Source organism: Nyctibius grandis, chromosome 2 (genome assembly GCF_013368605.1).
Source record: "Nyctibius grandis isolate bNycGra1 chromosome 2, bNycGra1.pri, whole genome shotgun sequence".
Taxonomy (NCBI): Eukaryota; Metazoa; Chordata; class Aves; order Nyctibiiformes; family Nyctibiidae; genus Nyctibius; species Nyctibius grandis.
This window is the reverse complement of record NC_090659.1, coordinates 109,654,928-109,681,154: the sequence shown is the minus strand read 5'-3', so window position 1 is coordinate 109,681,154 and position 26,227 is coordinate 109,654,928. Positions and strand designations below refer to the sequence as shown.

At 43.4% G+C, this 26,227-nt stretch overlaps 1 protein-coding gene across 1 annotated transcript in view; it reads right to left on the bottom strand.

Annotated features, from left to right (window-relative positions):
- The window catches only part of GUCY1A2 (guanylate cyclase 1 soluble subunit alpha 2), a 177,343-nt gene that overhangs the window by 129,932 nt on the left and 21,184 nt on the right, over positions 1-26,227 (bottom strand). The window contains exon 4 of the mRNA XM_068425146.1: positions 3,742-4,460. Within this exon, the coding sequence (XP_068281247.1) occupies positions 3,742-4,460 (719 nt within the window). The remainder of the gene's footprint in view (positions 1-3,741; positions 4,461-26,227) is intronic.

Here is a 26,227-nt window from a genome sequence, read left to right as displayed (position 1 = left end):
GCAGGAAATAAAATGGAAGGACAGAAGGAGGGAAGGAAGAAAGGATGGAAGTAAACCATCACGTCCCATCTTATTCTGGATTAGTTTGTACAATTTGGTTCTTATTCTCCACAGACTTACAAGTGTGTTTAGTTGCAAACTTACAGTAAATTTAGGTAAAGTCAGTGAGACTGCTGACCTAATAAACTTATACAATTGCTTACTATTTTGATGAATAAATGCTTGCATTGTCCACATGTGTCCATTGTGTAATGGAGACTGAAATATCAGCCAAGAAAACATCAAAACATTAGAATTATGACCCAGGAGTATGGATGGTGTTGAAAATCAGGATTAAAGCTATAGAGTCCATGTTCTCCAGGTGGGGAATTCTTTTTCATGTTTGGTCCCTGCAACAATGGGCTCCTGTAAATGCTCAGAGCTCCAAGAAACAGCTGGTGACAAATTACCAAAACTACCAAAATTACCAAAATAAACTGACAAAATTACCAAAACTTTGCTGAGATATTGATGCATTGATGCATGACACTGTGCAAAGGTGTACGCACATCTCTGCAGGAAGTGCTACCTATCACCCAGACCTCATAAGCCTTACATCAGAAATTCAGGATAATGTTATAAAGCCAAGTAATTTATTCCAGTGATTCAAATTCCAGTAAATTGAAGCACACAAATGAGCCTTTGCATAAATAGGACAAGCACTAAGCACCCTGAAAATCAGGATAGGTGCTTTTTTTCATTTGCTTCTGGGTGCTGAGTTAGGGAAAGATCATGGTTTGTGACTTACTGCCATCTGAATATACCGCTGGTGTCAGGACTAAACGAAAACTGTTTTTTTATTCTGTCTTTCTCACTGCAAGTCTGAAGAAAGATCTAATTTATGTATTGAAATGAAAATAAAAGTGATTTGAAGAGAAGCTGAAAGGTTCTCTGTTCATTGCAAAGCCTTTTAAAACATTTTTTATTTCTTGAGGAACCATTGAAATATCTGAACAGCTTCAAAACTGCAGCAGAGTAGTCTGGGTCACATCCCTTCAACTGCCATTTAAAGTAACCAAGTCTGAAAAGAGTTGAGGCTATTGCAGAGTCAGAATTTTCTAAAAAAAAAGATAAATAGTTGTAAGTGGGATACAATTCCAGTATGAACTGAATAGAGGTGTGTGACAGAGAAATAGGGAAATACTCACCTGCTGACTTTTAAGCGGGGTCATGCTTACAGCCACTGATCTACCTGCCCAATATTCAACTTCCAAACAAGTGTTGGCAAATTGAAAAGAAGTCCAAAATGAGCTACGTGAGTGACATGAGCTCTGGGAAAATTACAGCATGTAGTTCCCAAGGCTCAGTCTATATTTTTATTCAGCAGATATTAAGGATTTGAGCATGAGATAACAGTATTGCCATGTTGCTCCTCTCAAAAATCTATGTAAGGAAGACAACCACAACCTCTGAATCTGCGCAACCTTTCATTTCGGAAAAAAGGGAATATCTAGCAAAATGCATCACATGGTGAGCTTCGTTTAACTACTCATAAAGCTTCATTTAACTACTCACAAACAGAAACTTTTGGAAAGTGCTTATAAAACAGATGTGTCAGAAGAAAATACCTCTTCAGCTAAACTGACATTCTCAAATTAATTCCCATGCCTGCAAGCGCACCATTTACCTCAGGTCCCCTGCACCTCATCATCACTCCTTTTTCTCTCATTTACACCTTACGGTTCAAGACACAATTTTTATCCCAGCTGCTGGCAGACAAAGGATTTCCTTTACTGCCATTCCCTTTTACCTGCTTCTAAAGAATATCTGAATTGCTACTACGGTGCTAGTGCTGACACTTATTGTTCCAGGTCTGATTCTACACACGACTTTAAGACATAGAGGGTCACTCTCACGAGTGGTAGCTGGGCCCCCTGCTGGTTTGATTCATTACCCACCTGTAATGACACATGGTACCAACCACAGCAATGACACAAGGATGCACTCAGAACTGCACAGCTTGATGGTACAGAACAAGCTTTTGAAATCAGAGTTGCTTCCCAAACTGGCTGCTAATACCTGCCTCCAGCAAGTTCCACTCTGTGCCACCTCTCCTATGAGCCAGCCACAAGTGTATGAAACCTGCCCAGGTAAAAGAATGTTTTCTTTGTTTAACTCATAATTAGACAGGGAAAAAAAGTCTTAAAAGCTCCCTACCCCCGCCAAAACCTTTTTCCTCTTCAGAATGATTTACAGCAGATTCATGAAGAACAGAAGATGGTCAAAGGACTGTGACACTGTCCCAGGGCAGGAGAAGGTCCCTGAGAGGGATGGGTAGGCTCCAAGGGAGGAAGGAGCACGGCACAAGCCTCTGTCAAAGGAGAAATGATTGTGCTGAAAGGTAGCTCAGAGCCAACAACTCTGAACTTTTCACACAACATTTCCTTTTCATAATTAAAGGCTAGGACAGATTTGAGGACAAATTCTGAAAAATAAACTCCTTTTTGATTTTAAATAAGTTGAATAACATTAATTTATACAAAATGAGAAGCACTAGTTTGCTTCTCTTGGGGGAACATGTTGTTTCCAGGGGACAATGCAGTAGAAACGTGTTTATTGGTGCCAAAGAGCAGTGTCAAAGAGGAGCTGGAAACACTGCTGCTGTCAGAGATGGCTGTATTTTGACAAGAACCCAGAACTCGATATGCAGCTACCACAGGAGTCTTTCTGAAACTCTGGCTCAGTGTAGGTAGCAAAACAGAGGTGGAGTTTCTCAAGCTGTATCCAGACCACCTAAACTGTAAATGTGGCACCCACAGGCAGAACTTTGGTGTCTAAGTATCCAGTGTGATTGAGATTGACTGTTCTTGGGTGCTCTCTCTCAAAAACCCTGAAAATCAGTAATTCCTTCACTTAGGGCAGCAGTATTTCCAAGGCACCCACATACAAACTTTCAATGTAAGCATTAAGTACAAGTACTGTGGTGCATAAAGCTGGAACCCAAGTTCACACCAAAAAGCCTTCTCATAATTCAAGGATGTGCAATGAGACAAACTCCATCCAACCTTTGGAGAGGTCCACTCTAGAAGACATGCTCTGACCTAACTCGCCTGGGATGCACTGAACTCAACACAGGGCTCACTAGTTAAGGTAGCTCTCTTCTAAAACACTGAGGGAAGAGACAGTGCAGGAGGACAAGTGCCTACTTAAATGACTGGAAAGCATTAAAATTGGCATAAGTGATACCTGGTGCCACTTACAGCTCTGGTTCCCTTCAGTGCAGGGTGAGAGATAAGAAGAAACACAGAGGAAAGCGGCATTTTGAAACAGGGAAGTAGGATATAATGAAGTGGCAGTGTGAACCCTGCAGTGAGAGTCTTTCAGAAAACATACTGAAAGCTATTCCCTAGTAAATGGCTTAATAACTATTATCGTTATCATAATATAGCTGGAGTGAAATTAAGGATTAGATATGGGCATTTTGTAAAATTCCTCACCCTTTTGATTTAAGCTGCCCTATTCAACTCCACAGTGCAGAATTTTCTGAATGGCAGTGTCACAATTTGCTACAACATCACAGGCAAAGCTTATAAATAATTTAGGAAAATATTAATTTGACTGAGGAATACCACTTAGCCCCTGTTTGCAAGGCGTAAGTGAGCTTTCCAGAGTACACAGGACTTGAGCTGCTTCTCTCTGAATAAATAATCCTCTCCCACCACACACCTATACACACACCCCCTTCCAAATTAATGTTCTTACCTTATCTTTATTTTCAGAGCCAGAATCCTCAAGTTTGGTCCGTATGACAAAGGGAGTAGATAATCTCAGGAGAACTCGTTCAAATGTGGCACTGATTTTAGGAGAAACTATGTCGAAGCAGTCTTGGAATTTCAGAGTTTTATGAGTGTCACATCTGAGCTGCTTCCTAAGACCTTCTCCAAGCTGGAGAACCAGCATGTTTGGATCAAACATCAGGTGAAAGGGGAAAGCTCTGCAGAAGGTGCTGATGCTAATCCTCAGGTCTAAGGGGGACTGGGAAGTTCCCGGTGGAAGTGCTTTTGTGATATTTGCATTCTCATGTTCTTTGATAAGGAAGGTCAGACAACTGCAGTTACCTGGGTTCGTCCCCTCTGAACACATCTTATCATTAGTGACCTGTTCTACTTCTACTTCCAAGCGGTAAATCTTCTTTGCTGCTGCCTTTATCATTCCCATCATTGCAAATCCCACAATCTGATGTGGGTGAAAATAATGAAGCATGAGATTGCCTTCAGGGAGCTCTTTGCATAGGAAAGAAGGAGATTCCAGGGTGGCCTGTCTTCCAAATGAAGTTCTAATGTGCTCCAGCAAAGCATCAAAGCCATTGAAGAAGTCTTGAAGGGTCCCACCTACAGCTCGAAGAACTCTTTCATTCTCATCAAAGCAGATATTGAAGAATTCCTCCCCGAACTTTTCTTGCATTTCCTCAAACTTCAAACCTATAGGACAATGAAACAGTGATATCAACAACATAGTATTGCTACTGTGTCACATTTTCCCTTTGTTCTCCACTTGCCCAGTATTTTTCCAAGTCAGTGAGAGTGGCTTTTTCACTGGATACCTACCCATAGGACTTCGTTTGTTTTCTTCGGAGGTTGGGAATAACCTAGAAGCCATTTTTGCCTATCTTTTTAAGTCCTCATGCTTTCAGCTTGCTGTCCCAGCCAGCTACTTGTGGGATTTACACTTGCCTGTCGCCTTTTCCCTGCTGCAAGCCAGGATACATTATCACTTCCCTAACTTTTGCACGTCACATGCAGTCCGCTGTGTGAATGCACCCAGCCATGGATGCATCCCTTCCATTGTCGACCCAGCCACAAATGAGACTTCTCCTTTTATAGCCCCTCTGTTCACTGCCTCTGTGAGGGACCCAGCTCTGTACCAGCTTTAAGAATAAGCTACCAGCACTCAAAGTCAGGCCTTTGGCTTTCAATAAGCAATGTAAAGCCCTGCAGTCAGATGACACTTCAGTAGCTGGGGGAGGGGAGTTGTGGGTTTTGGGGTTTTTTTTCCAGATAAAATACTTTTCTTGTTATAGCTATTGGGCACTGCCAGAAGATACAAAGGAATCATTGCTTCTTTTTTGTTGCCTGCAAAGGTGAGCAAAGCCTTTCCATTTTAGGCTTTTACACTCACCCATCTTTAAAAAAAAAAAACACCTGTCTCTTTGAGCGATCTAAACTGACAGTAGATGGGACAGCTCTGTGATATCTCACAAAGTCACTTCAAGTCTCCATCACAGAAATTCAATAGGTTTTGATTTGCAGAGGTGATAAGGCTGGTATTGCTGAAGGGATGAAAAAATATAGTGATGGAAACCCCTGGATACAAATGTGTATCAAATCCTACTCCAGTTTGCTATTTACCATTTTAAGGATAACCTAGAAAAAAATAATTTTGAGAGGGTTATTAAACATCTTCCTCTGTCTTGTTTTAGGGAAGACACACTCTGTTAAGTTTCATCTGTATATAATCCCTATATCACATAGTAGAGTTACAAAATTAATCAGATATGTTTGCATTGTTCTAAGCTGTAATAGAAGAAAAAGAAGTATGAATCAGCTCTATGTGAATTACAAATATCCAGCAAGAGTTTTCAAAGGAAATTAATGTAGGAATTAACAACATAGTTCCTTCAGTGAATTGAAATCAAATCTAATCACATTTCAGTCGACTAGTCAAACACCTTAAAATTTATCTTGAATTCTAACAGAAATGAAGGGCAGTTATTTATTTCCTAAGGGCACAACAGGCTCTTTATTTTAACATGTATTCAGCATGCTTTATAACATTGATAAAATCCCAGTGGATCACTGAACTTCTCACTGTTTGTTCAGATTGCTTGTAAGCTTTTAAATTTGGAAGAACAGTGTGACTAGTGACTTTCATATAACAGGGGACAGAAGAAGTCATGCATCTGTTGTTTGCAGACAATAACCTTTGATCATCTCAAGGCAGCGTCCGAACTGCCTATGCACACAGGCATAGTTAAATCGAACAATATTCACAAGGGATCTGAGCATTCTACAGCTTTGCAAACTATCTGAAATGATAGTTTTGTTTGGACCTTCGATATGATTAACAGCAGATTAAAATGCATAAAATTACGGATATATAAACAGGACAACATGACAACATGACAAAGTACATTTTATAAAAGAAGCAATAGTAATAATTTAGGAAAGTTCATTCAAATGCCATTACTCATAATCAATTTTGGTCACTAAACTAGGTTACTATAAAAATATTCCCAGGATCTTTTATGACCACAGATGGTCAGATCTGTGGCTAAGCCAAAAGAAAGTACCTCTGGTACACATTGCCCCCTAATATCCTGACTCAGAGGACAGTGTGCCAATTCCTGACTCATTACCACTACATCTGCATAACATAGTATTGTAATATCTTCCATAAAAATACTCACTATAACCCAAGAAGAATTAAATTCTAACCCATGTCAATAACGTCATAATTGGATATTAATAGCAAGGAGCTAAGAAATTATCATATCCATAGGTATACACAAACACATACGCATACTTTTGAATCTCGTTGTTCCGTACAGTGAACTCTGAGTAGCTTTAGAAGTCTGTGTGTAAAAGTGAGCAGTTTAGCAGGGGCACCCAAGGCTGTAAGATTGCAGAGGCCCCGAAAGCATGGGAACAGGATGGTATCAGAAGCCCCTGGGCTATTCGTACAAGTGACCAAATACTGTTACAGAGCTATGTAACATCCCATGAAGCTGCCCAAAATGATAGCACAAGTGAGCTGTCTTTAAAGTGTATTGTAAAATTACACTAAGTCAGTCAGCTGCCCTGGCACCACTAACTGAAAACAGGGCATGCAGAACTGATCACTCGTGTATCTGAATGCCACATATGTAAGCCTCGTCTCATTATCGTTAATGGGAGTTGTATCTTAGTATTCGGCCCAAGGTTTTGCTGATTGTCTTAGATTGGTCTTGTTGTCCACCCTGGAGGACTGGCTGTTCAATTTGGATGCAACATACTGACTCCAAGAAACATGAATTATACTATGAAATTTAGGTCAACGACCTGGCTCGAGGACATGCCACTACTTTTAAAAACATTTTAGCTTTGAATTGAGTTACACACAGTACCAGCAGAAAATTAGATTAGCTCAGAATAGAAAAATGGATATACCCAAGCTCAACCAAACTGCTGGCCTTAGTCGGGAATTTTCTCTCTAATAATAGAGATACTGAGAACTATATATACTGATACTGATACTATGAGATACTGAAAAGATTAAAGTCAAACAATCTTCTAAAAGAAATAAGCATAATGTACGTATTGGGGAAGTTTCTTCCTAAGCCTCACCAATAAGAGGTCAATTTTTGCTTAAAGCATGATGGTTTTTCTTTAAATCAAAAATCTTTTTCTAAACTCCTATTATACAAACACACACAAACCATTTTTTTCTGTATTTCTACAAAGCTTTTGGCTTCAGTGATGTCCTTGTATGACGTTGCAAAAATACTTAATCTATATTTTTACTGACTTACTCCTGCCTCTCCTATTGAAACAAATGATGAACAGAAGCACTCACTTACCTAACATTAACTCTGTCTATATTTCATCGTAACTTTTTCATATACTACCATATAAATGATCCCAATCTTTTTAATATCTTCTGTGGAGTTTCTCCCCACCCCTTTCTCTATACTTACATCCATTTAGCTTTCAAGAGACAAATGACCATCATCATCACAACGAGAGAAAATGTCAGACTGCATCAGATTGGTATTCAGCTGCTCTGAAATCTTGTCTCAGCAGTGACTGGTATCAGATGCTACAGAGAAACTGTAAAATCTGATAGAAAATCATGAAAAAACATGGTTTTGAGGAAGTTCCTCCCTAACTGCTACAGTAAATGTTTGGCTTATTCACTGAAATGGATGGAAGTACCAGATCAGGAATAGTTTTATTATATATAGAAAAACCTGCTTGTTAAAAAAATTCCTAGAACCCATTGTCTCTACAGTGCACACTTTATTACATTTGGAGACTTCCACAGGCTAATTATTACCTTTAAAAATTATATTCGGTGTGATTTCTAACTCCAATGTATTCAGTATTTCCTTTGGTTTTTCTTTTATTTTGAGAAAAGACAAATAAAATCTTCAAAATAATCTTCTTTATAACCTTCAGGTTATAACCTTCTGCATAAACAATCTAATCTTTTCAAACTTGTCTCACATTAAATTATTTCTCTGCATCTTCATTTTGTTTTCATTTTGATTTTGCAGTGGAATAATTCAAATTGAAGATAGCACTGAAAATGTGAATCAACTGCTGTTCATCAGAATCAGTGATATACTACTCCTCTCTGAAAAGCTGCCATTTCCATTCTTTCTTTTTCACTATGGACCTCTCATAAAAATTTTCATTCAGCTGCCCCAAAAAAAAAAAATTTGAGATCTGTACGTGTGCCCAGCACTTCCAAATGCAGAGGCCACTGCGCTCCCATATTGCCTCACGCGTGACCCCAGAGATAGGGCTTCCCAGTGGGCACCAGCTTGCAATTGGTAAGTAGGAAAAAGTCTTCCTTAGTTTCACCAAGACACCTCACTAAACGGTCATGATGATACGAAATAAACCAAAATTAATCACAACAGTCTCTGCCCAAGTGAAGTCACTTGTTATTTTGAGCTTCTGCTACTTACCAAACTTCTACTAACATACTGAATGAAATTCTAAAAATTCATTAGTCTCAATTTGCCTTCCCCTTGGAAAGTGATCTACTGTGTTCCTACCACTTAATCCACTTCTTTGTGAGGACAAATCACAAGGTTTTAATTCTAACTATTTTTTTTTCCTTAGTAGTTTCCTTTTGTTGCTTTTTCTTACAATGCTGTTTTTATTCTGGCCCATACTGGAGAGAAATTAAATATACACATTGTAGAAGGAAACTGAGGCAAAGTAACCACAGAATGAAAATATTGCTATGGGCCTCAACTACAAAGCACTTTGGGATCTATGACAAAAGTACTACATAAGATCTAATATTATCCTTCAAAAATGTGTCTCAAAGACATTTAGAGAAGAGATCCTATACTCGTGAGCCAGATCCAAAATTACCAAAGTCTTTAAGCATAGGCTCAAAGTACAAATTAAGTATTTCACTGAACTGGAGACGAAACAGATTACTTCATCCTGTAATAACATGCTAGTAAAAGGTCTTTCTTCATTTTCTTTGCAGCAGTTCCTGTAAACTGCAAATCCACTACAAAAAGTCAAGGAACTAATACAGTATTTCTAAGTATTTTGTACATTACTAAGTGGAGAAATTAGATAGGAATCTGTTCCCATAAAGAAAATCACAGATCATAGGCTCTTCAGAAACAAATAGAAGATGAATGATGGGATAAAAATGTCAAAGTAATCCATTAACTTGCAGAGCATGCAGAAGCAGTTACAAGCCATACAGTTCTTCCTTAAAGTAAATCATGGAGACAATGGTTGCAGAGTGGCCAGCATCTGATTTCTTTGGCATAGAAAAATACTTTTTCTGGGATACCCATTAATAATCTGTAAATGTCAAACATTAATGGGATGGGACAATTCAATACACAATTCCAGAACTAATACTGTGGACAGAAGCAGAACTTACCACCTTCAGTTATAGCAAATATATCTTAAATGTTTTTAGATTACCAGATTTTTGGTGTGAATAACACCTTTTCCTTAAACAGCCTTTCAGACAGAAAGTCAGGTGGCAGTTCAGAATTCCAAAGTGTAATTTAAGATGATAAGGAAAGCAACGTTTATTCTCTCAATAAAAAAGGGTTTGATGTGTACAGGCTAATGCTGAAGTACATTAGACGAATCATTTGGCTCGTAAGTGAGCCTAGTACCAGTAGCTAGTTACTGTATAAAGGACTTTGATCTTCATTATGATGGTGAATTTATATCATCCTGAGAATCCATATAGTATTTTTATATTACCCTTTTTAGTGGTTTTTATATAAATACAATAACATCATTTTACGCCTTTACATATGGTTTTGACACAACTGTAAAATTTGTACTACACTTCTCTTACAGTGCTATACAGGGCATGGATATTTTTAATGATTTCATAAAACAAAAATGAGAATTATTGTTAAAAAGAATTCCTCACACTTGTTCACCTATAATACTTGTGTTATCCAATTTTAATGAGGTGTTTTCTTTCCTTGCTAAAGTGAGGGTCTCCTCTGACAAATGACGCTTAGAAATGTAATTGTAATTACAGCCTCTTGGTGAGGACCTGATCACCTGTGCTCAGCTCACGTGTAAAAGATTCTGCTCAAAACTGCTGACACAGCTGAGATATTAAGAACAGGCAATATGTTCTTTCTTTTTCCCCGTACAGTGCTTTCAGTAGCAGCCAATTCTGCAGGCAAAGCCGAGCTGTTTGAAGCAAGAATATGATCATTTTACATCCCTCATTACATCTTGGAAACCTCACTTCTTAGATTTGCACAGGGTTTATTAAATGAAAACTGCAATCACTAGGTTGGTGATTCCTAAAAATAAGGCTGAAACAGCAATAAGAACAGAGTTTTTCCATTTGTTTTTTGCATTAAAATATGCATATAAGTTTTTAAATTGACATAGGGGGCAGGACTTCTTGGAAAGAACAAAATTGTAATGAGATCTAAAAACTTTTCCCATGAAATGCAGAATCATCTCTCGTAGTTCCTCACATATATAAAGGGCTTAATTCAGCTGACTAAATATAGAAATGCAAAGTTATTTGAGTCTCCATAAGGCATCCAAGACATTTACAAAAGAACAGATAGTTACATCTGCCATGACATGGGACTTAAGGGAGATCTACATATTTTTGAAGGTTTGACAGAGGCCACACAAGATATCCCACAGCACCTAAAATAATGTTGAACACCTACATTTAGTCAATGAATCATGGCCAAAATGTCTTCTACTTTATAAACAGACTTCTATAAGATGTTACTGTACATCATAACTTCAAACTGCTCACTATCTACTGGTAGTTCATCTGCTTTCTAACAATAAATAGCTCTGAGTGGGGCATGTAAGGCCATTTGGTACAAACACTTGTCCTTTTCTAATTTAAATGTATTCATCTCAGTTTTGAAATCACATGAATTATGTGGGTTTTGTTTATATTACTTTTGTATTGCCAGTGCACTGTAACATCTGCTAAATAATAGAAGTCCTGTGTGTATAGCTTAGACCCTCCCCAGGACAGAGTTCCAAGTATTATTAAAATCCATTAGTATCACCAGTCCTCTGGGCCATGTAACATTTCCTTTCACGTCATTTGTAAACCAACAACTTTAATTATAAATCAGACTGTGTATCCTAAATTAGTTGCATCCTAATGACTATCTTCAGTTCTTATCTCAAAGGAAAAGGAAAGTGATACTAATTTACGTACTTAAAATATATAAGCATTTACAGTTCTCAGACGCCCGTTGAGCAGTCAGTGTGCCAAACCCTTGTCCACCTTTTCCAATTACATCACCTGGTCTAATCTCATGGTAGGCTAAGACCTATCGTGGCACCTCCTTTTCAGCATATTTCCTGCCTCTTCAAATGCAGTATTATCAGGAGTGATGTGCTGTTACTATTTAATAGTTACCAGAATGATCCCAAATTTACTCCTCTTTAACTACAGAATATGGTAAGAGCTGAGATTTTCTTAGTTTCATAAAGGAAACACAGATCTTGGAACTTTGACAAATGCACAGAGAACAAATGACTTACAGAATTATACACACTGCACTAAATGAAGGAACAGCCCTGCAAGATATATTTAGGCATGAAGTGATTTGCTCTATATAAAGTAGCCTACAGTACATATCCTCTTTGTTGGTGACAAGCAAATGTCACCCAGAGCAAGAGCTCTCTAAATCCCTACACCAACAAAGGATTCCAACTCCTCCCCAGTGTCTTGGGGAGGCTGAATCCAGAAACACGATTTATCTCCCTGACGGAACAGGGCTCTGGGCTGGGATTCCACATAACTTATCACCAGGGGATTTGGGAATCCTCACCACTGTGCCATATCATCCTCCAAATGGAAGACACCTAGAAAGATATTCACTTAGAAATGACAGAGAAGCAAAGTCCCCACACCACTCAGAAACAAAATCAAGAGGATGAGCATTATTATTAACCTGTAGGTTAAGGATGCCTAACAGGAAAAATTCTTGCAATACATTCGAGTCTGCACATGGAGCTGATTTAGGAGCCATTGATGTACGCTGTGCATTTTTTAAGGAAAATAAGGTAATCGTAGTAAGAATGGGGATGTGGTGGAGAGGCAACCTATATCAGAGGTCCCACCACAGTCAGAAAAACCTGACAGGCGTATAGCTACCTCCTCCACAAGGAAGAAGAGAAGAGTTTTAGTGGTTGGAGACTCCTTCCTAAAGGGATCTGAGGGCCCAATATGCAGAGCTGACCCCCATCACAGGGAGGTCTGCAGCCTGCCTGGAGCCCGAATCAGGGATATCACCAGGCAACTCCCCAACCTGGTGAAGGCCACAGACTACTACCCCCTGCTGATCTTCCAGACAGGTGGGGAAGAAGCTGCATCCCATAGTCTGAGGGGGATGAAGAAAGACTACAAGGCCCTAGGATGGTTGGTGAAAGAGTCTGGGGCACAAGTTGTTTTCTCCTCCCTCCTTCCATTTTCAGGGGATGACGTGGGATGGAATAGTAGGATTCTCTCTATTAACGCCTGGCTACGAGACTGGTGCTACAGGCAGGGCTTTGGGTTCTTTGATAATGGCTGGCTTTATAAGACACCAGGCATGACGGTAATACATGGGAAAGGCTTATGTCGTAGGGACAAAAGGGTTCTGAGACAGGAATTAGCAGGGCTCATTCGGAGAGCTTTAAACTAGATTCGAAGGGGGATGGGGTAGTAGCTGGGCTTGCACCACTGGGGCAACGCTCTAGTGTTGAGGTAGACCAGGAGGCCTCCCATCCCCCTGGGGTGAAATCGGTGTGCCCAGCTCGCTCCCTGAAATGCCTGTACACCAATGCACGCAGCATGGGGAATAAACAGGAGGAGTTGGAAATCCGTGTTCGGTCGGGGGGGTATGATCTAGTGGCAATTACAGAGACTTGGTGGGAAGCCTCGCATGACTGGAATGTGGTCATGGATGGCTACGTCCTGTTCAGGAAAGACAGGCCGCTAAGGAGAGGTGGTAGAGTTGCTCTTTATGTGAGTGAGCAGCTAGAAGGTATTGAGTTCTGTCCAGGGGCGGATCAGGAGCGAGTTGAGAGTTTGTGGGTGCGAATTAAGGGGCAGGCTGTCAGGGGTGATACTGTTGTGGGTGTCTATTACAGGCCACCGGATCAGGATGAGGAGGGTGATGAGGCCTTCTACAGGCAGCTGAGAGCAGTCTCGCAATTACAGGGCCTGGTTGTTGTGGGGGATTTCAACTACCCTGATATTTGCTGGGAGGCCTACTCAGCCAGCCATCCTCAGTCCAGGAGGTTCCTCCAGTGCATTGATGATAACTTTCTGATGCAAATGGCGGATGAGCCAACTAGGAGAGGAGCGCTGCTGGATCTTATCCTCATTAACAAGGAGGGTCTGGTTGAAGAGGTGAAGGTTGAGGGCAGCCTTGGTTGTAGTGACCATGAGATGGTAGAGTTCAGGATCTCATGTGGCAGGAACAGAATAGCTAGCAGAATCGCAACCCTGAACTTCAGGAGGGCCAACTTTGGCCTTTTCAAGCAATTGCTAGGGGCAATCCCATGGGACAGGGTACTAGAAGGTAAGGGGGCCCAAGATAGTTGGTTAGCATTCAAGGACTGCTTCTTCCGACCTCAAGATCAGAGCATCCCAACAAGTAGGAAGTCAAGGAAGGGTACCAGGAGACCTGCATGGTTAAACAGGGAACTGCTGGGCAAACTCAAGTGGAAGAAGAAGGTGTACAGATCATGGAACGAGGGGCTGGCCACTTGGGAGGAATATAAGTCTGTTGTCAGAGGATGTAGGGAGGCAACTAGGAAAGCTAAGGCCTCCTTGGAATTAAACCTTGCAAGAGAGGTCAAGGACAACAGAAAGGGCTTCTTCAAATACATTGCAGGTAAAGCCAACACTAGAGGCAATGTAGGCCCACTGATGAATGAGGTGGGGACCCTGGAGACAGAGGATAAAAAGAAGGCGGAGTTACTGAATGCCGCCTTTGCCTCTGTCTATACTGTTGGAGGCTGTCCTGAGGAGTCCCGGACCCCTGAGGCCTCAGAAGAAGTCAGGATAGAGGAGGAATCTGTCTTGGTTGATGAGGGCTGGGTCAGGGACCAATTAAGCAACCTGGACGTCCATAAATCCATGGGCCCTGATGGGATGCATCCGCGGGTGCTGGGGGAGCTGGTGGAAGTCATTGCTAGGCCACTCTCCATCATCTTTGCTAAGTTGTGGGCAACGGGAGAGGTGCCTGAGGACTGGAGGAAAGCGAATGTCATTCCAGTCTTCAAAAAGGGCAAGAAGGAGAACCCGGGGAACTATAGACCAGTCAGCCTCACCTCCATCCCCGGAAAGGTGATGGAACAACTTGTCCTTGGTGCTGTCTCTAGGCACATCAAGGATAGGGGGATCATTAGGGGCACTCAACATGGCTTCACCAACGGGAAGTCATGCTCAACCGACTAGATAGCCTTTTATGAGGACATAACCTGGTGGATAGATGATGGTAAAGCTGTGGATGTGATCTATCTCGATTTCAGTAAAGCGTTTGACACGGTCTCCCACAGCATCCTCGCAGCTAAACTGGGGAAGTGTGGTCTGGATGATCGGGTAGTGAGGTGGATTGTGAACTGGCTGAAGGAAAGAAGCCAGAGAGTGGTGGTCAATGGGACAGAGTCCAGTTGGAGGTCTGTGTCTAGCGGAGTTCCGCAAGGGTCGGTACTGGGACCAGTTCTATTCAATATATTCATTAATGACTTGGATGAGGGATTAGAGTGCGCTGTCAGCAAGTTCGCTGATGACACAAAATTGGGAGGAGTGGCTGACGCGCCGGAAGGCTGCGCAGCCATTCAGAGGGACCTAGACAGACTGGAGAGTTGGGCGGGGAGAAATTTAATGAAATATAACAAGGGCAAGTGTAGAGTCCTGCATCTGGGCAAGAACAACCCCATGTACCAGTACAAGTTGGGGGCAGACCTGTTGGAGAGCAGCGTAGGGGAAAGGGAACTGGGGGTCCTAGTGGACAACAGGATGACCATGAGCCAGCAGTGTGCCCTTGTGGCCAAGAAGGCCAATGGCATCCTGCGGTGTATTAGAAGGGGTGTGGTTAGCAGGTCAAGAGAGGTTCTCCTCCCCCTCTACTCTGCCCTGGTGAGGCCGCATCTGGAGTATTGTGTCCAGTTCTGGGCCCCTCAGTTCAAGAAGGACAGGGAACTGCTAGAGAGAGTCCAGCGCAGAGCCACGAAGATGATTAAGAGAGTGGAACATCTCCCTTATGAGGAGAGGCTGAGGGAGCTGGGTCTCTTTAGCTTGGAGAAGAGGAGACTGAGGGGTGACCTCATTAATGTTTATAAATATGTAAAGGGCAAGTGTCATGAGGATGGAGCCAGGCTCTTCTCAGTGACATCCCTTGACAGGACAAGGGGCAATGGGTGCAAGCTGGAACACAGGAGGTTCCACTTAAATATGAGGAAAAACTTCTTTACGGTGAGGGTGACCGAACACTGGAACAGGCTGCCCAGAGAGGTTGTGGAGTCTCCTTCTCTGGAGACATTCAAAACCCACCTGGATGCTTTCCTGTGTGATATGGTCTAGGCAATCCTGCTCCGGCAGGGGGATTGGACTAGATGATCTTTCGAGGTCCCTTCCAATCCCTAACATTCTGTGATTCTGTGATTCTGTGATTTTTGGAGCCAAATTTTTATAACCCATGAAAAAGAATTCTGTTGTATAAATTAATTTCTTGAATAAAAAAAATGGAAGAGAAATGTTTTTCTGTATCTTAAGCAATGGAAAGTCAGATTGGTGCAATTATTTTCCAGGCCTCCTTGTGGAAACAACTATATGATACAAGTGCAATTGTAAATCAGCATTCTGTGATTCTGTGATTCTGTAACTTCGGGATGCGTGCCCAAGCTGTTGCAAGTGTTCCTTATGCAGTATAACATGGGGCTGCAGTACATACAATTTAGACATTGTAGTCTAATACACAAATAGGCTTTCAAAGACATTTCATAGAATCACAGAATGGTTTTGGTTGGAAGGGACCTTAAAGATCATCTAGTTCCAACCCCCCTGCCATGGGCAGGGACACCTTCCACTAGACCAGGTGGCTCAAAGCCCCATTCAACCTGGCCTTGAACACTGCCAGGGAGGGGGTATCCGCAACATCTCTGGGCAACCTGTTCCAGTGTCTCACCACCCTCACAGTCAAGAGTTTCTTCCTAATATCTATTTCTTCCATGTCATTAAAGATTGGGTATGAACATCTACTTCTGCTTTGCAAATTTTGCACAACAGATTTTTTTATAGGTATTTATGAATTTAGGTTACTTTTCATTAGTTTTACTATTGAAGTTATGACAGATTACAGAGTTCCTCAGCAAGATGCAAAGAGGCACCAAAGGAAATACTGGTGTCATTTAAAGGAAAACAACTCCCTTCATGAAACTCCCTTTCTTTTTTTTTTGTGACAGATTGAAATAAGAGTGAAAAATAGTTCACATCCACAAAGGCTACATTAATTGTGTGCAGTGTTTGAAGAGAGTGTTTGGAGGAGGTGAGGTGAAGGCTGCACAATTTTTATCTAGTTTGTGCATTTGGGATGTGAGAAACATCATGTGATATATCAGAAGTACACTGGGGTTCAAAAATGAAAACTGGGCATTTCTCTATTGCTTCATAAAGCTCAATAGCACAGACCTGCTTGGAATATCTGTCCAAAAGATAAGCACGAGACAGATCACAAAGGCTTTATGTCCCAAAATAAATTCCTTACAGTTGGAATTACAGACTAGGAAAAAAAGTTTTCATCCTTATTTTCCTGTTGCCAAAGTTTTAAATTGCAGCTACCTGGAAGTCTTTTGCTTTATTCTGACTAGATGCAATTAAGTCAAAATGCATACTCTAATCTTACTTGAAATCAAATTATTTTAAATTATGGGGACAAAAAGCAGTCCCAAACAAGATTTCATTCTCATTGCTAAAATGCTGAATGCACAAATGGTATGAAAACATCTTTGCTTTGAGAAGGTTAAAATCTGAATAGCACTGACATATGGTTTAAAGGATTTAAAAAAACCTGTTATCTCCATTATACAGATGGGAAATTGAGGCACAGAAAGAATAAAAACTTGCCCAAGGTCAAATAAGAAATGTCTTCAGATATAATCTTTCTCTCTAACATACCTCAGTATAAATTTATAGTCACCTAATAAAGAAATGTGGCAGTCATCCACATAATATACTTCATCACAGGAATCTTTTTCTTATCATTATTTCTAAAATAAGTTCAAACTAACACTACCATTCTACTCTGAACACAGCTTAGCTAGACAGCTAAAAGCATTATCTGTGTCAACAGGATAAAACATACCAGCACTTAATTCTTTGAAATATTTTACTTCCAACTAGGAACTTTATAAAGACTCTTCTCTTTTTCCCAACTTCCAGTATATTGTCACCTGTTTTTCCTGTGGATGATAGGACTAGGGAAGTGATCGTCCCCCTGTACTCCGCACTGGTGAGGCCACACCTCGAATCCTGTGTTCAGTTTTGAGCCCCTCACTAAAAGAAAGACATTGAGGTGCTGGAGCGAGTCCAGAGAAGGGCAACGAAGATGGTGAAGTGACTAGAGCACAAGTCTTATTAGGAGCGGCTGAGGGAACTGGGGTTGTTTAGTCTGGAGAAAAGGAGGCTGAGGGGAGACCTTATCTTTCTCTACAACTACCTGAAAGGAGGTTGTAGCGAGGTGGAAGTTGGTCTCTTCCAAGTAACAAGAGATATGGCGAGAGGAAACGGCCTCAAGTTACGCCATGCTTATGAAGGACACTGTAGAAGTGTGCGTGCACCAACTGAAGAAAGCAGAGTCCATCATAAAGCTCTCTGGACTATTTTTAGAAAGGACACAAAGTTAAATTAAATATTCCAGCCTCAGAAGCCATCAGCACAAAGGAAAGCTGTGCCATTGATCTGGTATCAGACATAGTTTACAACATGTGAGCATGGTGGAAGTGGCTCCCGTAATTACAGTGCAGGAAAAGTTCTATTGATGTCTAGAGTTGTAGCAGGAGCAGATCAGCAAGGAGACGAGGACAATCAGATCCTTCCACTGCAGGAAGATGGTGTCACACTTTAGTGGTGACTTGACAGGAGCAAAATTCCAGTATTCGGACATGATAAATCACATGCACCAAGCTGAGCATATAGCTTGCAGTCAGCATGTTCCTGTGAGCAGTGTAAGCACCAGGACCATAGTGCAAAGCATCTCCTCACAATCTTCCAAGCTTACTAATGATCTCAGCATTTGCTGTCTTCTGATCAATAAGGAATGCCAAATGACTATTTTAGAGGCAGTTAGAGGGTCAGGAGAGGTGAATCATGTTGGCATTATCTAAGGTAAGAGAGCAGGAAGTTGCTTCCAAGCACCTTTAAGAAAACACTTTCTTCCAGCTCTAGACAGCAAGTCCCTGTTACCGCTCATATAAATAAACTGAGAGACAGACTTGGTTCCACAGTTTCTCTAGACTCCGTCACAGTCAGATTCATTCTTGACTCCTGTCTCAGCAATGCCAATTGCTCTAGGTACACAACCCAGTGGTTATATCCTTCTTGCATAGAAGCAGCTCTCACTAACCCTTATTCAACCAGAAAAATAACTGCATGTGTGAGAATTAATTACGCAGCCTCCATTAATTATTTACCTGTTTTGATAGGAGCTACAATTAAAATGAAGAAGCTGGTTTTACTGCTCATTCCCTTATGTTCCTGTCCCAGATAAGCAGAAGGAAAGAAGTATTGCTTTTAAATTATCTCAGTGTTTTGCTCACATTGAAATTTTTTTTTGCTATGAACACAAATTCATTCTTTAAAAAGTGAGCTTTTCCAAGAATAAGTCTCTGCAAATTTATTTTCAAAAAAGCCCACTTTAATAATTCCCCAAGACAGTAACATCTAGACGTTACCCCTACACTGTGATCCCAACAGTCTGATCCGCCCCTGACACACGTGCACTCTGAGGATACCACTGAAAAAACAGGCTGCATATTACTCAGCCATGCTAAGGCACCAGGACTGACATATTGATTTAAAAGCACTCTGAAACTGCAAAGGTATTCATAACTATTTTTAAAACATATACTTTATGTCACGGTGAAATATGCACTGAATGTCTAATTTGTTTTTTTGTAATATTAATATGCACATGATAACATGAAAAGTCTTTGCTTTGCCTGAGTCCCCGCCTTATCACTCATAGCATTTGTTTCTGAGAGTTTCAGTTATTTTAAAATGCAAACAAAAAAATATGGTAACTAATACTGGACATATTTACAATTTAATTTGTTCTAAGTTCTTTCCATGACCAAACATGAAAAGTGCCAAGTACCATCTCTTCCCAACAGCACTTAAAGGCACTTAGAACCTCCCTGACAGCACCTAGTATCTTGCAGAATAAGGCACTTGACACCAAAAAAAAAGCATTTTGAATGTCAGTGAAACATAGTCATCTCTCAACTAGAATATGTTAGCTGTTTCACAGAGTGTACTGAGCCCATTTAACAGTTTGAGATAGAAAAGACAGACATGCAATGCATATGCCTCCAAAAGGATTTTAAGTCAGCAGGATACAATGGTCCAGACCACAATGTGGGCAGAATATCACCTTACCATATTCCCCTGACATGGAAGGCAAATGACATCTTTAATCATCATACAAGGTCAGATTTCAGTGTTGTGCCTCCTGTTGAAGAAAGTCTCTCTAACTGCATAATCCCATTAAAATGTCACAAGTTTATACCGTATATTACAAGCTGAAAGGAAACTTACTATGAACCAGAATGCCATCTTTCATGCCTTCCACCCCAACTTCAGCAGCCTAGCAAGACCTCAAATGGAAGAGCAAAGAGGGTTTCAACATTACAAAAACTACAGCCCGAAATGCTGTGAGTGCTATATGAAAGTTCAGGAAAAAAAGCTCAGTACTCAACTAGCAAAAATATCATCGTGGTATCAACAGCTGCTTCATGTTAGCTGGGCCAGAATCAGAGAGGCTTTCAAGCTGGGAGAGACCCTATGAGTTGTCTGGTTATTCAGGTCAGGTTGCTTACGGCTTTACTCAGCCTAGGTTAGAAACATCCAAGGGCAGAGACTGCACACAGGTTGCCTCTCTGGGCAACCTATGCCTCTGCCTGACTGTCCTTACGGGGTAAAATACTCAGTCTGAATGTCAACTTAGGCCCATGATCTCCTGCCCTCCCATGCCACACCGCTGTGAAGAGCCCAGCTCCCTCTCCTTGAGGACCTCCCCATAGGCACTGGGGACTGCTGTTAGGTCCCTCCAAAGCCACCTCTGCTCCAGGCTGAACAAGCTCAGCTCTCCCAGCCTCTCCTCACAGAGCAGGTACGCCAGCCCCCACCATCTCGGTGGCCTCAACTGAACTCCCTCTGCTTTATCAACTTCTCTGTGGTTTCAGGCTCCCAACATTGGATTCAGTAATCCAGATGTGATCTAACGAGTACTGAGTACGGGGAGATAATGAGTCCCTTCAATCTATATCTCTGCTCCTGTTCATACAGCCCAGGCTGCCATTGCCATCTTTGCTGCCAGGACTCGCCACTGGCCCACGTCCCATTTGCTGGCCACCAGGACACCCAGGGCCTCTCCCACAGAGAAACGACTGAAACAACTCTCCATTTGCAAACTCCATGAAAGCAGCAGATGGCAAATGACAGTGCTCCACAGCAGATGCTAGGCAGCAGCGGGCACACAGACAGCTACAACAGTTCAGCCACTGCAAGTGGGCGGGCTGTGGTTACTTGACCTCAGGACTGAGCCCAAACACACGCAACACTGACAAACTCACATCAACCAACATGACCACATTACTATTACTTTCCTCTTAGTAGATGGCATAATTGCATACAATTAATATATGAGACCACTTAATGTCTTAGAACTTGCTTCAAGAATTATTGTCAATTGTTACAGTCCTGGAAGTAGAGCCATGTAACATCAGCTTTGCTACACTACAAATGACTATCACAAATAAATCAGGAATTACTGCTTTGTAACAATTATCTTTAAAAGCTTTTGCTACTTTTCCTCCTTACACTTCCCTGTAAAATGCAGACAACTGCCCAATGGTTAAAGCTCAATCTGTAAAGTTTACTCTAAAACAAAGACAGCGGCGGCAGCAGCGAAAAGCGGCGGCAGCAGCGAAAAGCAGCGGCAGCGACTTGAGGTTAGTGCGGGGGCGAGGGCGACATCGGGCTTAACCGGGCGGTTTTTCGTACTCTGGGCCCCCCCTGAGCCCCCTGCGAGCATCAGCCCCGAGCTGCTTCCCTCTGACCCCGGACCCGGAGGTTCCCGGCAACGAATCAGGAGAGGAGGGGGCGTAGCCGGAGGCACCGCGGGCGATTTAAATGCTCCACCCCCTGTTACCGTGATAAAGAGCTTCCTGGAGGACAAGGACTAGTCCCTGCCCAGACGGGAGAGACCCAGCAGTGCCTGGGTGAGTCAGCAGTAACTGGGTGTGTCCCAGGGCAGGAGAGGCTGCAGTTGTTTGCAACTCGTTGGGGAGGGCACTGACTCCCTCCCAGTGCACAAGGCGAGGAAGGGCCAAGGAGCTGTGAACCAGGGGTGCCACCAACAGGTATTTCCCAGTTCAGTGAAAGAACAATGGTATCTACCCGGTGGAAGAAGACCAAAATGGATGTGGGAACCCAGACAGAGCTCCCACGGAAGGAGGCGATGGTGCAGGTTGCGGGCTGCAGGGAATGCTACACTGTCTCTGTGGTGTCAGGGGGCTGTGTGCGCTGTGAGCAGGTAGATGATCTGCTTGGCCGAGCGGCACAGCTGCAAAGCCAGGTTGAAAGGCTTCAAGCCGAAGTAGAAAGGCTTAGGAGCATTCGGGAGGCTGAAATGGAGATAGACTGGTGGAGCCAGGCTCTGCCCTCCCTGCAACAAAAATGGGAGCACCTGCCGGAGAGGTCCCAGGATCGAGGGACCCCTGTACTCTGCCCCTCTCAGGTGGAAAACGATAACCTAGAGGAGAAGAGTGAGTGGAGGCAAGTCTATGGCCGTGGCAAAAGGCAAGTGCCCTCCTTGCCTACCTTGCCTCCACAGGTGCCTCTGAGCAATAGATATGAAGCCCTAGTGGAATACAGCAGGTCCAATGGGGATGTGGTGGAGAGGCAACCTATATTAGAGGTCCCACCACAGTCAGGAAAACCTGACAGGCGTATAGCTACCTCCTCCACAAGGAAGAAGAGAAGAGTTTTAGTGGTTGGAGACTCCTTTCTAAAGGGATCTGAGGGCCCAATATGCAGAGCTGACCCCCATCACAGGGAGGTCTGCAGCCTGCCTGGAGCCCGAATCAGGGATATCGCCAGGAAACTCCCCAACCTGGTGAAGGCCACAGACTACTACCCCCTGCTGATCTTCCACACAGGTGGGGAAGAAGCTGCATCCCGTAGTCTGAGGGGGATGAAGAAAGACTACAAGGCCCTAGGACGGTTGGTGAAAGAGTCTGGGGCACAAGTTGTTTTCTCCTCCTTCCTTCCATTTTCAGGTGATGACGTGGGATAGAATAGTAGGATTCTCTCTATTAACACCTGGCTACAAGACTGGTGCTACAGGCAGGGTTTTGGGTTCTTTGATAATGGCTGGTTTTATAAGACAACAGGCGTGACAGTGATACATGGGAAAGGTTTATGTCGTAGGGGCAAAAGGGTTCTGGGACAGGAATTAGCAGGGCTCATTCGGAGAGCTTTAAACTAGATTCGAAGGGGGATGGGGTGGTAGCTGGGCTTGCACCACTGGGGCAATGCTCTAGTGTTGAGGTAGACCAGGAGGCCCCCCATCCCCCTGGGGTGAAATCAGGGGGTGATTCTGGGATGAAACCGGTGTGCCCAGCTCGCTCCCTGAAATGCCTGTACACCAATGCACGCAGCATGGGGAATAAGCAGGAGGAGTTAGAAATCCGTGTTCGGTCGGGGGGCTATGATCTAGTGGCAATTACAGAGACTTGGTGGGATGCCTCGCATGACTGGAATGTGGTCATGGATGGCTATGTCCTGTTCAGGAAAGACAGGCCGCTAAGGAGAGGTGGTGGAGTTGCCCTTTATGTGAGTGAGCAGCTAGAATGTATTGAGTTCTGTCCAGAGGCAGATCAGGAGCGAGTTGAGAGTTTGTGGGTGCGAATTAAGGGGCAGGCTGGCAGGGGTGATACTGTTGTGGGTGTCTATTACAGGCCACCGGATCAGGATGAGGAGGGTGATGAGGCCTTCTACAGGCAGCTGAGAGCAGTCTCGCAATTACAGGGCCTGGTTGTTGTGGGGGATTTCAACTACCCTGATATTTGCTGGGAGGCCTACTCAGCCAGCCATCCCCAGTCCAGGAGGTTCCTCCAGTGCGTTGATGATAACTTTCTGATGCAAATGGTGGATGAGCCAACTAGGAGAGGAGCGCTGCTGGATCTTATCCTCACTAACAAGGAGGGTCTGGTTGAAGAGGTGAAGGTTGAGGGCAGCCTTGGTTGTAGTGACCACGAGATGGTAGAGTTCAGGATCTCATGTGGCAGGAACAGAATAGCTAGCAGAATCACAACCCTGAACTTCAGGAGGGCCAACTTTGGCCTTTTCAAGCAATTGCTAGGGGAAATCCCATGGGACAGGGTACTAGAAGGTAAGGGGGCCCAAGATAGTTGGTTAGTGTTCAAGGACTGCTTCTTCCAAGCTCAAGATCAGAGCATCCCAACAGGTAGGAAGTCAAGGAAAGGTACCAGGAGACCTGCATGGTTAAACAGGGAACTGCTGGGCAAACTCAAGTGGAAGAAGAAGATGTACAGATCGTGGAAGGAGGGGCTGGCCACTTGGGAGGAATATAAGTCTGTTGTCAGAGGATGTAGGGAGGCAACTAGGAAAGCTAAGGCCTCCTTGGAATTAAACCTTGCAAGAGAGGTCAAGGACAACAGAAAGGGCTTCTTCAAATACATTGCAGGTAAAGCCAACACTAGAGGCAATGTAGGCCCACTGATGAATGAGGTGGGGGCCCTGGAGACAGAGGATAAAAAGAAGGCGGAGTTACTGAATGCCTTCTTTGCCTCTGTCTATACTGTTGGAGGCTGTCCTGAGGAGCCCTGGACCCCTGCGGCCTCAGAAGAAGTCAGGATAGAGGAGGAATCTGTCTTGGTAGATGAGGGCTGGGTCAGGGACCAATTAAGCAACCTGGATGTCCATAAATCCATGGGCCCTGATGGGATGCACCCACGGGTGCTGAAGGAGCTGGCGGAAGTCATTGCTAGGCCACTCTCCATCATCTTTGCTAAGTCATGGGCAACAGGAGAGGTGCCTGAGGACTGGAGGAAAGCGAATGTCATTCCAGTCTTCAAAAAGGGCAGGAAGGAGGACCCGGGGAACTATAGACCAGTCAGCCTCACCTCCATCCCTGGAAAGGTGATGGAGCAACTTGTTCTTGGTGCTGTCTCTAGGCACATCAAGGATAGGGGGATCATTAGGGGCACTCAGCATGGCTTCACCAACGGGAAGTCTTGCTCAACCAACTTGATAGCCTTTTATGAGGATGTTACCCGGTGGATAGATGATGGTAAAGCTGTGGATGTGGTCTATCTCGATTTCAGTAAAGCGTTTGACACGGTCTCCCACAGCATCCTCGCAGCTAAACTGGGGAAGTGTGGTCTGGATGATCGGGTAGTGAGGTGGATTGTGAACTGGCTGAAGGAAAGAAGCCAGAGAGTAGTGGTCAGCGGGACAGAGTCCAGTTGGAGGTCTGTGTCTAGCGGAGTTCCGCAAGGGTCGGTTCTGGGACCAGTTCTATTCAATATATTCATTAATGACTTGGATGAGGGATTAGAGTGCGCTGTCAGCAAGTTCGCTGATGACACAAAACTGGGAGGAGTGGCTGATGTGCCGGAAGGCTGCGCAGCCATTCAGAGAGACCTGGACAGGCTGGAGAGTTGGGCGGGGAGAAATTTAATGAAATATAACAAGGGCAAGTGTAGAGTCCTGCATCTGGGCAAGAACAACCCCATGTACCAGTACAAGTTGGGGACAGAGCTGTTGGAGACCAGCGTAGGGGAAAGGGACCTGGGGGTCCTAGTGGACAACAGGATGACCATGAGCCAGCAGTGTGCCCTTGTGGCCAAGAAGGCCAATGGCATCCTGGGGTGTATTAGAAGGGGTATGGTCAGCAGGTCGAGAGAGGTTCTCCTCCCCCTCTACTCTGCCCTGGTGAGGCCGCATCTGGAGTATTGTGTCCAGTTCTGGGCCCCTCAGTTCAAGAAGGACAGGGAACTGCTAGAGAGAGTCCAGCGCAGAGCCACGAAGATGATTAAGGGAGTGGAACATCTCCCTTATGAGGAGAGGCTGAGGGAGCTGGGTCTCTTTAGCTTAGAGAAGAGGAGACTGAGGGGTGACCTCATTAATGTTTATAAATATGTAAAGGGCAAGTGTCAAGAGGATGGAGCCAGGCTCTTCTCAGTGACATCCCTTGACAGGACAAGGGGCAATGGGTGCAAGCTGGAGCACAGGAGGTTCCACTTAAATTTGAGGAAAAACTTCTTTACGGTGAGGGTGACTGAACACTGGAACAGGCTGCCCAGAGAGGTTGTGGAGTCTCCTTCTCTGGAGACATTCAAAACCCGCCTGGACGCGTTCCTGTGTGATATGGTCTAGGCAATCCTGCCCCGGCAGGGGGATTGGACTAGATGATCTTTCGAGGTCCCTTCCAATCCCTAACATTCTGTGATTCTGTGATTCTGTGATTCTGTGATTCTGTGATTCTGTGATTCTGTGAAAGAATGTGATCAGTTTCATAGAAGTGAAACAGTTAAAACAACCCCAGTCAAAAATTAACTTCTCAGTGTCAAGCTCTGCACCTTTTTTTTTTTTTTGCCTTTTATGATAGATTTTTATCAGCAATTGAAAAGCAGTAAAGCTTACTAACAACTTGGGAAGGAGAATAAGCTGGATAAATCATATGAATGGATAA